We start from the raw sequence: 17,275 nt of genomic DNA on the forward strand, positions 1-17,275 counted from the left end.
GTCTGAAGCATCGCTAACACTTTAAATTAAGGTCACAATATTTATCATTTAATTGCTTTTTAGCATGTTCATTAGTAGCACACTGGCTGTCGTTATTAAGAGCTTCATAGCAGAGCCCGACCGATCATTTGTTTTGATCAAGTGACTGTCGTTACTGACTTATTTTATCTCTGATATGCTGAAATATTTAGGTTTATTCAATTTAGGTTCATTTTTTATTCTTATATAGTTTTTTTAATAATTGTTTCTTTCCATAAATTCTTTTGTTCAATTTTAATAAAAGTCTTCATTATGAATCTTTATGACAAGTTTTTTATAACCACATGAAGAGATCAATGCAATAAATCTTATTATATCTATTTGTATCCATAAAGATTAAAGATAGATATAAGACAGATATCAACCAAATATATCAGAAATGTTTTTCTCTCTAAAAATGGTTTCAGCATCAACCCCCAAAATCTCAAATCAGTCAGGCCCTCCTTTAGAGTACCTTACTCTGTACGACCATGGTTTAAAGCGAATTTTTTATTATAATTTATTTAACCAGGTAATTAAGCCATTGAGATCAAGATCTCTTTAACAAGTGTAAACGAGCCAAGAGGGCAGCAGCACACGTCATGATAAATAGACCATGATTAAAAAAACTTGACAGACAATAAGTTCAGAAAAAACAACAATTACAACTAGACAATTCCTGCAGAAATTGTGAGGGTGGTTGCCCTCTATGCACATCGCACTGTGTGCTAAACAATTAATAGATAGATAGATAGATAGTTTATTGATCCCGAGGGAAATTCAGGGCATCCAGTAGCAGTATACAGACAGGCAGGACACAAGACATTGGTTACAATACAAGACATTGGTTACAACACACCTGCTGTCCCCCCTCCCCTCTCTATACAATAATCCCCCAGTGTATTATTGTGTCAGTGGTATGAAAAAAAATATATACTTCCATTTGTACCTGTTGTCTTCCTCACAATATTAAATCAGACATTGTGTAAAAGTCTTTTCACTCCTTTGCCTGTTATATACTCACTCTAAAGCAAAGATGTCTTCTCACTCAATAATTAATGCATGTGATGATGATGTGCTTTGACACAATCCCTGGCATGCTCTTCTGTAAACTCACTGTCAAATGGTTCAAAGAGCGTTGGTCACAAAAGTTGTTGTGAAGTTTAACATTGCCACAGATGGACCACCCGCCGCTTTGAAGCTCACAGAGTCCAAACTGTTCCTCCTTTATTCCTGTAAACGTGACGGGTGAAAGAGGGCAAGTTTCCATATGTTTTGAGGGTAAATTTATTCATGTGGGGTGAACATTGTGGTCAGTAGAGCAATTTGTTTGAGATTTTTAAAGTATGTCAGAGCACTATCCCCTCTAGTGATGATGTCATCACTCTAACTCTGAACACCTGCTGCTCACTGATTGGTTGACATTCAGCTTTGATCTGCCAGAACATTCCATCAATGTATTTGAATGGGCTTACCACTGCTCGCAAAACCTCAAATATCTTGAAAACTAAACATGATATCACCGATCCGTTTGGACTGTGAGCGACAGCACAAATAGACGCACGTTTTGATTTATTTTCATCTAACAGTCAGACTGGGACCACAGTCGCAATTTTAAAACATGAGTAAAAACTGAAATTCTGGACATCAGTTAGAGTGAGAGGCCAATGTGTGTGTATGTGGTGCGTGACTGTCAAACAAATGGCTCCCCTGGGAGACTGAAACATTCTATGTTTTTACTTTTTGCTTTATGAGTGAGAGGACACTCAGAGCTTTATTTAGATGTATTTTGTTTATATATGCGAGCAACAATGGCCTCAGGATGGAGATTTACAAATATGTTTATGTGTGGTTTGCCTTTCAGGCAACCACCCTAATGAACAGATCAGTTTACAGGTAAAGTGCAGAGTCGTGATGACAGATTTACACACACAGGCACTGTCTGATTGTCCTTTAAGGTCGAGCCAAAGGCTTTAAGTGAAATGAGGTCGGCCATTTTAAAGTCTAATAGGCCTCAAACTAAGAGTTTGCCTTCATGAACTCCTAAATGCTGCTTATTAAGAGAAAGTTAGGAAGGTGTCGTAGGTGATTTTAATCTTAATATGCTTTTTGCTTACTTTTACCTTATAAGGGCATACTAAGCAAAGCATATTAAAGAGCATATTGCAGGTTAAAAAAAAGTTTAAATTAACACTTCATGTTGTCTGATAAGGGCTGTAGAATAAGTACATAAATTTTCTGTATGTTCTTCTGTCGTACTCGTCTGATATGTTATTTGTTTGTTTTGGCTCTGTGCCAACTTCTACTTTTATAGTTTTATAGTTTTTATAGTACTATACTATATAGTTTTTATAGTACACTTTCAGTGTATAACTTTATGTATCCTATGGATACTTCTTCGTGCCTTCATGGAAATAGCAGCGGAAAACTTTCTTATTCAAGGGAGACGCTGCTCTCGCTCCGGACAGCGGGACAAGCCGGCGTCGTTCACCCGATACCAGAGGAGCTGAGGCGGCGGTATAGAGGCTGTAGAGCCGGGGCTCTGCTAAGAGCTAAGCTAGCAGCTAAGCGATGGAAGTACAAGCCCTCGGTTCCGGTGATAGTTATGGGGAACGTAAACTGTCTAACCAACAAGACAGACGAGCTGGCTGCTCTCGTGAAGAACAACCGGACATTTAGAGTGCAGTTTAATGTGCCTCACAGAAACCTGGCTGACTCAAAACACCCCGGACGCTAACGTGGATCTACCGGGCTTTACTACAGTGCGAGCGGACAGAGACACGAAACGCAGCGGCAAACGGAAAGGAGGAGGACTCGCGCTGTTTATTAACAACAGATGGTGCCACCATGGACATGTTACTGTGAAGGAGGCAACGTGCAGCAAAGACATCGAGCTGCTGGCGGTGGGTCTCCGTCCTTACTACATGCCGAGGGAGTTCTCTCACGCGATCGTGGTCTGTGTTTACATTCCACCCCGTGCACACGCCGAAACTGCGTGTGACGTCATCCACTCTAACATCGCGAGATTACAAACACTGCACCCTGATGCTTTCATTGCCATCTCAGGGGACTTTAACCATGTTACATTGAACTCCACACTACCGGACTTTCACCAGTTTGTAAGCTGTCCCACCAGGAAGAACAGGACAATAGACCTCCTGTATGCAAACACCCCCCTACCACCTCTGGGTAAGTCCGATCACAACCTGGTCCTACTCAAGCCACAGTACAAGACTAAGATCCAGAGACAACCGGTAACAACACGCACCTTCAGAAAGTGGTCTCCTGAGGCAGAGGAGGCGCTCAGAGACTGTTTTGAGACCACGGACTGGAGTGCCCTGCAAGAGACTCATGGTGATGACATTGAGGGGGTCACACACTGCACAACTGACTACATGAACTTCTGTATGGACGTTGTGGTTCCCACTAAAACTGTGCGCTGCTTCCCGAATAACAAGCCCTGGATCACCAGCGATGTCAAGAAGATCCTTAACAGGAAGAAAAGGGCATTCAAGGAGGGAGACCAGGCAGAGCTGAAGCGTGTGCAGGGGGAACTCAAGGTCAGACTCCGAGAAGCAAAGGAGGAGTACAGAAGGAAGGTAGAGCAGAAGCTGCAGCAGAACAACATGAGGGAGGTCTGGGAGGGCATGAAAACCATCACAGGCTGCAAGAAGAAAAATAACAACGCAGAAGACGGGGACCCTGAGAGAGCAAACCAGCTCAACTTGTTTTTTAACAGGTTTGACTGCCCCGTCGCTGCAGCCAGTGCCTGTCCCCCCAGCACCCCCAGCACCCCCCTACACACCCCCTCACTCCCCCCAACACCTCCCCCCCTCTCACTCCCCCCAACACCTCCACCAGGACAAACACAACCCCCAAAGACAATCCATCCCCCCTCCCCCCCACCATCACCAGAGACCAGGTTAGAAAGGAGCTGAAGAGACTCCGCCCCAGGAAGGTAGCAGGCCCAGACAAGGTGTGTCCCAGGATGCTAAAGGCCTGCTCTGCTGAGCTGGGGGAGCCACTTCAGCATATCTTCAACATGAGCCTGCGGCTTGGGAAGGTTCCTGTACTCTGGAAGACCTTGTGCCTCACCCCCGTCCCCAAGAAGAAAAACCCCAGCGAGCCAGGCGACTTCAGACCAATCGCTCTGACATCCCACGTTATGAAGACCTTTGAGCGGCTGCTGCTCCAACACCTCAGACCCCAGGTCCAACACGCACAGGATCCCCTGAAGTTTGCATACCAGGCAAAGGTGGGCGTGGACGATGCCATCCTCTATCTTCTACACAGGGCTTACTCTCATCTGGACAAAGGGAGCAGCGTGATGAGAATCATGTTCTTTGATTTCTCAAGCGCCTTCGACACCATCCATCCCCTCCTACTGAGAGACAAGCTGACCGAGATGAGGGTGGACTCACACCTGGTGAGGTGGATCATGGACTACCTCACAGAGAGACACTGTGGTCAGCAGCACCGGAGCACCACAGGGGACTGTGCTCTCCCCTGTCCTGTTCACCCTGTACACCTCTGACTTCCAGTATAACTCTGAGCTCTGCCACATGCAGAAATACTCGGACGACACTGCGATAGTTGCTTGTGTCAGGGATGGACAGGAGGAGGAGTACAGGAGCCTGATCGAGGACTTTGTGACGTGGTGCAGTGCCAACCATCTGCAGCTAAACACCTCCAAGACCAAGGAGATGGTGGTGGACTTCCGAAGGAACAAACCACATCTAGAACCTGTTTCCATCGGGGGGGTCGACGTGGAGGTGGTCAGGACCTACGGGTATCTGGGGCTGCAGCTGGATGACAAGCTGGACTGGTCGCCTAACATGGACACTACCTGCAGGAAGGGACAGAGTTGTCTGTACTTCCTGAGAAGGCTGGGGTCGTTCAACATCTGCAAAAAACTGCTGCAGATGTTCTACCAGTCTGTGGTGTCCAGCGTCCTCTTCTACGCCGTGGTGTGCTGGGGAGGAAGCTGCAAGAAGAGGGACGCAGCACGCCTGGACAGACTGGTGAGGAGGGCCGGCTCTGTGGTGGGCACAGAGCTGGACTCACTGGTGACAGTGGTAGAGAGGAGGACACTGGACAAAATGCTCTCCATCATGGACAACACACACTACCCTCTGCACAGCACCTTCACCGGTCAGAGAAGCATGTTCAGTGACAGACTGCTGTCACAGTCATGCTCCACGGACAGACTCAAGAACTCTTTTGTCCCCCTATAGGCCATCAGACTGTATAACACTTCACTGTCACAGCAGGGAAGAAGCACACGGTGAACCCTGGACTCATTTTTCACTTTTTTTTTTCGCACTCCTCATCTGCACCACTGACCTCAGAGTCAGCCTCCAGTTGGACACTTTAACGCATATTGATAGTCACCTTACTGAGCACAGGTCACTTTAACGATCATCACTCTAATCATCTGGTTCCACCCTACTGTATTGTTATGCTACATCTGTAAGGGTTGACATGATCACCCTAACTAGGTCAAGTTTCACTCTATTGTCTTCAACACTTAATGCTAATCTGCTCCTCAATAGTTGGGTACTTAAATAGCAATCACCCGAATCATCCCTGGTCTCACCTCTTTGTTTAGGACACTTAATGCAAATCACTGCTCACTGTTTTAACGACTGTTTAACGACTGTACTCACACCTCGGGCATAAGCTCAAAGACCTCTGTACATACACCCAGCACACACAGCACACATGCTTCTCTCTCCTCACAGGTTAGGTACATTATGCTATATAAGTTTAAGTTTAATGCTAATGCCAACTGCACAGGTTTAACCTTTACTCTTAGTCACATAGGGGCTGCTAAATCTTGTTTGGGGGATTATTGTATAGAGAGGGGAGGGGGGACAGCGGGTGTGTATTGCATTGTAACTGATGGTTTGTACTGTAAGCAATGTCTTGTGTCTTGTGTCCTGCCTGTCTGTATACTGCTACTGGATGCCCTGAATTTCCCTCAGGATCAATAAAGTATCTATCTATCTATCCATCTATCCATCTATCTATCCATCCATCCATCCATCCATCCATCCATCCGTCTGTGTGCGTGTGTGCGCAGGGGGGAAAGACGGAACGCGCAGTTTGGAAACAAACAGAAACACAAGCTTTACGTCTGTCGGTCCTCTATCCCATTAAAACTTTGAATACATATAATAATATATGTGCAAAAGCACACATTAAACTGTGGAGTGTGTGCGCTGTTGTGCATGTTTGTGTGGATTACGTGCGCTGTGAACTCACGTCAGGAGAATCCTGCATCATACACTGTATTTTCTATAACAACGTGAGCACTGGGCTGCATCAGGAATAAACAATAAAGACATAGTGCTGCATTTGCACAGGCCGTGTAATCGGGTTCTATGTCACACAACAGGTTCAGAATAATAAGCCAGTGGACCATTATATGTAAAGGAATACATGTTTTCTTCCTCTTTATTGACAGGAGTAACACTTGGATCCATGATTTTCTACGTTAAACAGATGGGGATTCAGCGGGACTCCCTCATGTTACGTCACAGCCGAATGCGGAAGTAAAGAGCAAAGACTAAAACGTCTCCAGGAGACCCTGTGGGTTATTAATTTCTGAATTTCCTTAAAAACAGTATTGTTCACATATTTTCCTATGATTAGTTAAGTTTTGTCTTTAACCTGCAATATGCTCTTTAAATTAAAGATTAAATGATTAAAGAGGTGTAATGATACATGGTAGTGAGTCAGAACAGACAGGATGCCTCCTGCAGCACAGACTCTTCACTGTTGAAGTCATGGGCTGATATTTCCCACACAAGCACCTATCAAACTAAACTCACCTCTCTGTCTTTGTCACTATGGTCACTAGTGTGATGACTTAAAGAGCACAGCGATTTCGGGCATGTCCGATTATAGTTTGGAGTTTGCGCGGCGCACATTCGGGTGCATAGTGTAAGTGGCTTGATTATTCATAGTGTGTTGCAGCCAGCACGGCGATATTGCAAGGAGGGTCCACAGAGGGTCTGAACGCCCTGCTGTGCATGTCCAAGATTTTGTAACAATTCCAAAGTCTTCGCGCCGACCGTGTTGCAATGACTGGCAACAGAGCCTTATGCCATTGAACATTTTCTGTCCTTTAAAATGGATGGGTGTGAAGAAATGTGAGTACTGAGGAGGTCCGTTCTGACTGCTTTGCAAGCAAGCAGACTCATGTGTCACATTAACAAGGTCGAAGTAAAACAACAAGATATACAACAGAAAATATTCATGATAAGTCAAAGGCCATGTGCCTCAGGAGATCTGACATGGAATATATCTGGTGTGATGAACACATTTGGGGTTTTTTGACTGTTCAATTGATTATTTGATAACAGCTGCACTTGAACACAAGCCTGAATCTTCATTATAACTGAGCCTCATCCTGTTCACTCCTCCCAGCAGCATTTACAAGAAGTGAATACTTTTCCCCGACATGGACAAAGTGCAGGTGAAATCAAACTGTCTTTATCGCCCTCACCTGTCATATCTCAAAGTTCAGACTGAATTATGATTCTCTTTTTTTACTACCAGGATTTGATTGTTCTGATAACAGGCATGAGCATTAAAACAACTTTAATGAAACATGTTTGTGATTGCATGTTCATATTGTTCTGATAGCTGTTTGTTTTTGCTGGTGAGGAAAAGAGAACCTGTTAACTTCTTTTGCCTGATTGAAAAGTGATTAAAATGTTTTACTGATGAGAGAAAATAAAAACAATGATATATCCTGTTAACTCTGCCTAAAAGCTTTTATTAAGTTTGATTTATAACATATTTAATATGTGTATATGTTGTCAATAACACATCCATGAAACAAAATGGCTGGTTTATCAATTCAAGATCAATGATGATTTATAAGTGATGCAGAAATGGTGATGAAAATGGTCAGGAATATTAATTTATGCACAAATTCGCTTCTCTCACAATTTATATACAAGACCTATTGTGAATTGGGTCGCGATGGTTTGTCCTTGTCTGGACCTCTACGGCACCCGCCTCACCCGCAAAGCAACCCACATTGTGAGTGAGCCCACCCACCCCTCACACAGCCTCTTCAGCCTCCTGCCATCGGGGAGACGGTACCGCAGCCTGCGGGCCGGCTCTACCAGACTGAGAAACAGCTTCTTCCACCAAGGTCTCAGGAAGCTGAACTCTCTCCCCTCTCTCCCCTCCCTTCCCTCTCTTCCTTCCCTTCCCTCTCTTCCCTCTGCCCCCATGAACACTGAACGTTGAAACCTCCTCCTGTTTGAACATTGTAACTGGTTACCACCGAGAACTCTGGACATTTATTACAAGTTTCACTTTTTCTCCAATCTTGTTTTAGATTCCATTTTATTTAACTTTGTACTTTTTGCACATTTAGATTTTATTAATGTAAATACTATTTATCTTATTTCACCTCATTTGATTTTATGTTTTACCTTCTTTTATCTACATTGCACCGTGGGGAGGAGGGAAACGTAAGTTTGATTTCACTGTATGTCTGACGTATTTTGGAATTGACAATAAAGTAAACCTTGAACCTTGAACCTACATAAGGATTGAAGATAGATATGAAAACAATATCGACCAGGTATTTCAAATCAGTCGGGCCCTACCTTCGAGTACCTTACTCTATAAGAAAATAGTTTTAAAGCTAATAAGCCTCTAACTAAGAGTTTGCCCTCATTACCTCCTAAATATTTATTAATATTAAGAGAAAGTCAGGAAGGTTGTTAACATTTCTCACTTTTACATTATTAAGGGAATATTAAGATCATAATTCATGTTCAAAAACTTCCTATCAATAATCAGTAAGCAGTTATCTGTGATTACTGGTGTATGTGCATTGTGATAACAGCTGGGTACGGATTCACGGCTTCTTTTTATTTAAATACAGATAGTTATTGTATTTGAGTAATATTGGTATTGTACAATTTAACATGACACATATTATTTGGTTATTGTTCCCTGATTCCAGGAAGGTGCCCCGTTCTCAATCGATTATTATTATATATCATTAATATTAATTTAAAAGCCAAATTGACTTCATTAAAACCCAAACATAATCTGTGCCAGTGTACGAGGTCTTTAAAACCCAACAGATTCAATGTGTATGCTACTTCATAAATTAAATCTACTGACTTACCTTTATTGTCGGCCATGTTTGAGAGTTGGAGAGAGCAGCTGGTGTGTTTCTGAGCTGAAGAAGAAAAGTGTTCAGTCTGTCTGTGACACTCTTCATTATAACTGAGCCTCATCCTGTTCACTCCTCCCAGCAGCATTTACAAGAAGTGAATACTTTTCCCCCACATGGACAAAGTGCAGGTGAAATCAAACTGTCTTTATAGACCTCACCTGTCATATCTCAAAGTTCAGACTGAATTATGATTCTCTTTTTTTACTACCAGGTTTTGATTGTTCTGATAACAGGCATGAGCATTAAAAAAAACTTTAATGAAACAGGTTTTTGATTGCATGTTCATATTGTTCTGATAGCTGTTTGTTTTTGCTGGTGAGGAAAAGAGAACCTGTTAACTTCTTTTGCCTGATTGAAAAGTCATTAAAATGTTTTACTGATGAGAGAAAATAAAAACAATGATATATCCTGTTAACTCTGCCTAAAAGCTTTTATTAAGTTTGATTCATAACACATTTAATATGTGTATATGTTGTCAATAACACATCCATGAAACAAAATGGCTGGTTTATCAATTCAGGATCAATGATGATTTATAGGTGATGCAGAAATGGTGATGAAAATGGTCAGGAATATTAATTTATGCACAAATTCGCTTCGCTCACAATTTATATACAAGACCTATTGTGAATTGGGTCGCGATGGTTTGTCCTTGTCTGGACCTCTACGGCACCCGCCTCACCCACAAAGCAACCCACATTGTTGCATTTACAAGAAGTGAATACTTTTCCCCGACATGGACAAAGTGCAGGTGAAATCAAACTGTCTTTATAGCCCTCACCTGTCATATCTCAAAGTTCAGACTGAATTATGATTCTCTTTTTTTACTACCAGGTTTTGATTGTTCTGATAACAGGCATGAGCATTAAAAAATCTTTAATGAAACATGTTTTTGATTGCATGTTCATATTGTTCTGATAACTGTTTGTTTTTGCTGATTTTCCTCACCAGCAAAAACAAACAGTTATCAGAACAGAATAATATATCCAGGTTGGATTACTGTCATTCTCTTTCTTATCAGTTTTCTCTACAGAGCCGGTTAGCATACTGTAGCTTCCAACTGAGCAATATGGCTGACGTTAAGTTTCGATTCTGGCCGTGTTCAGAAATAAAACTACAGACTCTGATACTGATACTAGACTCTGTGTGGAATAATTACACTGGGCTACAACTTCATGATGGGCTATTGATTAAAACAAAATAATGACACAATGGTTTAAAACATTAACACAATCTGTTTCAGCAGGCTTCATGATTCCACTTATCATCATCTACTATAATTCATTCTTACTTTAATATTTTAATCGTATTTAATGCTATTTGTAATGTATTTGATACCATCTGCTTTTATTTTGTAAGTACCATGAGCGCCCTCTGCTGGGGCCCCTGCAGACGTGCGTCATGAGCCCCGTGTCCCGTTGCTAGGCTACACTCTCCTATCCTCGTGCCCGTTGCTAGGCTACACTCTCCGTGGTGAGTTGACTTCTCATAAGCTCCGCTAAAGAACGTTAAAATAAGTGAGTTTTTCTGAGTAAAAGTAAGTTTAATTCATGTCTCATGTTTCAGAAACCCTCTTAATATAATTATCAAACACTTTGGTGATAAAATTAATTTGTTTTAGTTGAGTTATTTAAACTCAGCACGTTTTTATGCTTTGCTAGCTGAGTCTTAGCTTCATCATTTGTTGTTGTTGTGTCGCTGACTTCACCAACTGTTAGTTTGATTTTCTTTTTCTCTGTTTAAATAAATACTGGAGTTTATTACCACAGAAGTGTCTGTGACAGAGACTTACATTTTATACATGTTAAATGTTTGTCCAGTCTACATGATCCTGTCCCTGCTGTGAATGTTAGAGCTGTTAACCACCAAAGTGTCTGTGTGACTGATCTAATTCTTCTTCTGTTATTATCAGAATAAACAGCTGCTGGAGCCAAAAGTCAGTTTTTCTACCTGGTTCATCAAACAACACAATGGTGAGTACACAACCAGCACACTTGTAGTTAAAAAAGAAGATTAAAGACCTTACTCTTTATTATATAATGTTACAAAGACCCATCCATCCATTTTCTGCCGCTTATCCGGGGCCGGGTCGCGGGGGCAGCAGTCTAAGCAGAGACACCCAGACTTCCCTCACCCCAGACACCTCTTCCAGCTCTTCCGGTGGGACCCGAGGCGTTCCCCAGCCAGCCGAGAGACATAGTCTCTCCAGCGTATCCTGGGTCTACCCTGAGGCCTCCTCCCGGAGGGACATGCCCGGAGCACCTCCCTAGGGAGGCGTCCAGGGGGCATCCAGACCCAAACCACCTTAACTGACTCCTCTCGATGTGAAGGAGTAACAGCTCTACTCCGAGCTCCTCCCTGGTGACCGAGCTCCTCACCCTATCTCTAAGGGTGCGCCCAGCCACCCTACGGAGGAAGCCCATTTCGGCCGCTTGTATCCGAGATCTCGTTCTTTCGGTCATGACCCAAAGCTCATGACCATAGGTGAGGGTAGGAACGAAGATCGACCGGTAAATCGAGAGCTTCGCCTTTCGGCTTAGCTCCTTCTTCACCACGACAGACTGATACAGCGACCGCATGACTGCAGACGCCGCACTGATCCATCTGTCGATCTCACGCTCCATCTTCCCCCCACTTGTGAACAAGACCCCGAGATACTTAAACTCCTCCACCTGGGGCAAGGACTCCCCACCGACCCGAAGGGGGCAAACCACCTTTTTCTGGTCGAGAACCATGGCCTCAGATTTAGAGGTGCTGATCCTCATCCCAGCCGCCTCACACTCGGTAGCGAACCACCCGAGTGCGTGCTGGAGGTCCGGGTTCGATGGAGCCAACAAGACCACATCATCCCCAAAAAGCAGAGACGAGATCCTGTGGTCCCCGAACCGGACCCCCTCTGGCCCCTGGCTGCGCCGAGAAATTCTGTCCATAAAAGTAATGAACAGAACCGGTGACAAAGGGCAGCCCTGCCGGAGGCCAACGCGCACGGGGAACAGGTCCGACTTAATGCCGGCAATGCGAACCAGACTCCTGCTCCGGTCGTACAAGGACCGGACCGCCCTTAGCAAAGGGCCACGAAACCCATTCTCAAGGAGCACCCCCCACAGGGCGCCACGAGGGACACGGTCGAATGCCTTCTCCAGATCCACAAAGCACATGTGGACTGGTTGGGTAAACTCCCATGAACCCTCGAGCACCCGTTGGAGAGTGTAGAGCTGGTCCAGTGTTTCACGGCCAGGATGAAAACTGCATTGTTCCTCTTGAATCCGAGGTTTGACTCACAGCCGGATCCTCCTCTCCAGAACCCTGGAATAGACTTTCCCAGGGAGGCTGAGGAGTGTGATTCCCCGGTAGTTGGAACACACCCTCCGGTCCCCCTTCTTGAAAAGAGGGACCGCCACCCCAGTCTGCCAGTCCAGAGGCACTGTCCCCGACCTCCACGCGATGTTACAGAGACGTGTCAACCATGACAGCCCCTGCACATCCAGAAACTTAAGATACTCAGGGGAATCTCATCCACCCCCGGAGCCTTGCCATCAAGGAGCTTGCCAACCACCTCGGTGACTTCGGCTTGGCTGATGGACGAGTCTACCTAAGAGAACTCAGCCTCTGCTTTCTCAGTGGAAGACGTGACGGTGGGATTGAGGAGATCCTCGAAGTATTCCTTCCACCGTCCGACTACATCCCCAGTTGAGGTCAGCAGCTCCCCACCTGCACTGTAAAAAGTGTTGGTGAAGCACTGCTTCCCCCTCCTGAGGCGACGGACAGTTTGCCAGAATTTCCTCGAGGCTGACCGAAAGTCCTCCTCCATGGCCTCCCCAAACTCCTCCCAGGTCAGAGTTTTTGCCTCCACGACCACCCGGGCTGCGGAACGCCTGGCCTGCCGGTACCCGTCAGCTGCCTCAGGAGTCCTATGCGCTAGCAACGCCCGATAGGACTCCTTCTTCAGCTTGACGGCCTCCCTTACTTTCAAAGACCCAACATTAATCAACATTGATCAACCTGAATTCCAGTCTCTCGTCTCTCTTTGTTCACAAATAAAACTACAGACTCTGATACAACATTTTATTGAATGGATGAAGTCAAATCAGGTTGAAGCACATTTGGATGATGCAGTTTGCCCGAGTTTGATGACATGAAAGTACATTTGTTACATCATAAAAACATTTAATTTCAATCATAAACATTTGCAGGTTGAACACTGAGGGACTTTTATTGTGAAACAGTCACAGGAAGATAATAATGTAAGAGCCTTTCAGATAGGATGCAGGGTGTTGCTTCCCTCTTATTGAGAGGGGTCTGTCTGAGGGCTGCTACAGAGAGAACGTGTACCTGTCCAAATCTCAGCAGAGAACCAGGACAGATGTCTGAAACCATGACTTTAGACATCAAAGAAACTCGGATGTTTCAGCTGGAGGACAGACACAGGTAAGAGCAGGTAAGGTATGTAGCTCCCCTCGCTAATCTTAAATCTTATCTGTTATCACCTTCATAGTAACCCCACTCACCGCGGCTCCTCCAATCACGACAGGAGCCGCAACAACCGCCGAAGCCCCCACAGCCCCTGCAACCACCGCTCCCCCGAAGGCCCCAACAGCCGACCAAACACCAACAGTAATCTGTTTGAGCCATCCATTTCTCTTCTCTGCCTCTCTTCTAGCCTTCTCTTCCTGTTCTTTCTTCAGTGCTTCAGTTTTCTCTTCTAATTCTTTTTGTTGAGCTTTTCTCAGCTCTTTCTGCTTCTGCGCATTTTCTTTCGCTTTCTTTAACTTTTGCTCATATTCTTCTTTTATTTTACTCTCCAGTTCCTCCCGCTCTCTGCGCATTTGCTCCTCTCTCTCTTTCAGGATTCTTTGTTTCTCCTCTTCAATCGCCCTCTCTGCCTCCTGAAACATCTCAGAGGTGTAATGGTTTCCTCTGTTCTTTTCTGTTATTTTTCTGATCTTGTTGATGAGCTCAGTGACCTGAGAACGATCAGAGAGCTTGTTATCAAAGACTTGGTACTGGTTGTTACATTTGGCCACGAGCTCCTGCAGGTCTTCACTTTCCCCTAAGATCTCCTCGATAGCTTGTCCTCCAAGCAGGTCACCATGGGTAAAGAGAACCATGCTGAATTTGTCTGCTTCCTCTCCAAAGATTTCCTGAATCTCCTCCACCGTCTTTTTTTCTTCTTCTGTGAATCGGCCCAGTTTGATGACGATCAGGAAGATGTGGGGTCCAGGAGAAGCATATGACATACACAGGGCGAGATGTCTTTTCGTTGTCTGTTTGTCAGTGTTGTTGTCAAACAGACCTGGAGTGTCGATGACAGAAACCTTCTGATCATCCACCTCACCGTCCTCCTTAGAGCAGTCTTCTGTCACAGATTTAAAGGAGAACCTTGATTCAAATCTTTCCTCTCCCAGGATGGTGTTTCCTGCGGCGCTCTTCCCAGCTCCGCTCTTCCCCACCATCACGATCCGGATCTCTTCATTGTTGTAAATGGTTGGTTCTGAATGGAGGAAAATAAAAGAACAAAATTAAGGGTATAAATGTGATTATCTAAACCTGATCTAATCCATTTGTTCTCTTATTTTGTTTCATTTGTTTGAACAACCAGATTTCAGATTCCAGAATAAATCTGATCTGAGCGCTTTAATCCTGTTGGATTAATTTTGAACAAACAGGTCCAGACTATGTCATCTCGCGAGCACTTAATGATTATTTTACTATTTCTACTGAAAAATTTGCTTATTAGTAGGAGATCAAAAGTGACATATAAATGTAACTATATAAATCATCAGGCTGTTAGACAGTTTGTCTGATGATCATGCAGTATCGCTTTTTCTTCCTAAAAATGTTTGAAATAAATGGACGACTCAAATATTGATCTATTAAATCCAAATAAGCACGACGGACGAATTCATCAATACAATGTACAGCATGAGTTCACATCCCAAAATCACCACACCTCGTAGAATCACATCCCATTGTGCTATTTTAATCAATAACATATTCACCAATGATATTGATAATAAAACAGTGAGCGGACTATTAATCAATGATATCAGTGACCACCAACCAGTTTTTATATTTAAATGTAAATACAAAACATCGACTGATACTTATGAAATTGATGTGAAAATCATTAAAAGAAAGTAATTGAGGGGATTTCAGAACCACCAACATACATCTGTAACTTATCATTCCAAACTGGTACATTTTCTGACAACATGAAAATCACTAAGGTTTTCCTGCTGTACAAAACTGGGGATTGACACCACTTCACAAATTACAGGCCTGTTTCTTTACTTACACAATTCTCCAAAATTCTAGGTTAGACATATTCATCAACAAACAAATGTGACTTTCTGGCAGTCAATACGGATTCAGAGCGAACAGGTCAACATCACTGTCATTAACAGAATCAATTGAGAAGATCACAAACACGAACAAAACACAGACAAAATCGATCATAACACATTAATCAAAAATTGGAACGGCGTGGTATGAGGAGTGTTGCACTGGGTGAGAAGTTATTTGAGTAACAGAAAACTATTTGTGAAGTTGGGGGATATTCATCTTCATGCTTTGACATTGCTTGTGGCGTCCACCAGGGGTCACTGTTAGGTCAGAAACTAATACTTCATATTAAAGCCATGTGCAAAGTCTCAACAATATTAAAATTAGTTTTATTTGCAGATGACTCTCGTATTTATGTTCAGGGGACGTGAAATGTGGTTTGACAGAAACAAATTATTATTAAACTTAAGTAAAACAAAATTCATGTTATTCGGCAACCGAATTAGAATATAAAAGTACAAATACAAGTAGATGGGCTGGATATAGAAAAAGTTTCTGGGGGTAATAATTTACAATAAAATAAACTGTAAGACGGGGTGTCGCCAGGTCATTTTTATAGGGGCTGCCCTGAATGTTTTGAGGATAGCCCCAAAAATCATTTTTTTGTCAAAAGTCTTGGTTACATAACAGTCAAAATTGGAAAAAAGTGTCTGTGTGTGTAAAACACATACAAAACAAAGTGTCAAGAAGCATTTCAGTTCTGAGCAAACATATTCTGAAATCACTTCAGATTCTCTACTCTTCTCGGATTTCACCACATTTACACTGCTGTGCAGAGGTTTGGGGCAATACAGACAGACAGACAGACAGACAGACAGACAGACAGACAGACAGACAGACAGACAGACAGACAGACAGACAGACATTTAGATGGATAGATAGATTGTGCACTGTGCATTAAGGGATGTACGCACAGTGGACCTTTTCTCAAATCAGTCGAGCACCTTACTCTATACGACCGTGGTTTAAAGCTAATAGGCCATTAACTGAGACTTAAATTTAAATGTGCTAACTTACCTTTTTTGTTGGCCATATTTAGGTGTTGGAGAGAGCAGATGGTGTGTTTCTAAGCTGAAGAAGTGTTCAGTCTGTCTGTGACAACCCATCAAGTGAACACTTTCAAAGGGATTGAAATCCTTGGCATTTATTTTTCAAGAATCTTGCACACCTTGAATATCCAGTCCTCCTGCACTAAACTCTGCTCCCCCCCCCCCTCAGTGTTGACATTGAACACCACCAGTTATTTTAATTCAGGAAATGTAAAGGTGCCGCCCCCGTGGCTTATGAAGGATAAAAGTTGGTATTGAAGGATAAAAGTTGCTATTTCATCCTTTTCCTAAATGTTGTTAATAGAAATCTGACTCCTCTAAATACACTCAACAAAAATATAAACGCAACACTTTTGTTTTTGCTCCCATTTGTCATGAGATGGACTCAAAGATCTAAAATTCATTCCAGATACACACTATTACCATTTCTCTCAAACATTGTTCATAAATCTGTCTAAATGTGTGATAGTGAGCACTTTTGCTTTGCTGAGACAATCCATCCCACCTCACAGGTGTGCCACATCAAGATGCTCATCAGACACCATGATTAGTGCACAGGTGTACCTTATACTGCCCACAATAAAAGGCCACTCTGAAATGTGCAGTTTTGTCTCACAGCAAAATGCCACAGATGGCGCAAGCATTGAGGGAGCGT

The 17,275-nt window shown here is 43.4% G+C and overlaps 1 protein-coding gene across 1 annotated transcript; it reads right to left on the minus strand.

Annotated features, from left to right (window-relative positions):
* Nucleotides 1-13,695: 13,695 nt before the first annotated feature.
* LOC306826291 (GTPase IMAP family member 7-like) lies at nt 13,696-16,647 on the minus strand (the record flags this gene model as incomplete). Its single annotated transcript, XM_079347490.1, has 2 exons — nt 16,589-16,647; nt 13,696-14,720 (listed from the first exon to the last, which is right to left on the minus strand). Exons 1-2 carry the CDS (start codon nt 16,602-16,604, stop codon nt 13,696-13,698), a joined length of 1,041 nt encoding a protein of 346 aa, XP_079203616.1. The 5' UTR covers nt 16,605-16,647.
* Nucleotides 16,648-17,275: the final 628 nt, after the last annotated feature.

Source organism: Symphodus melops (genome assembly GCF_947650265.1).
Source record: "Symphodus melops genome assembly, chromosome: 7".
Taxonomy (NCBI): Eukaryota; Metazoa; Chordata; class Actinopteri; order Labriformes; family Labridae; genus Symphodus; species Symphodus melops.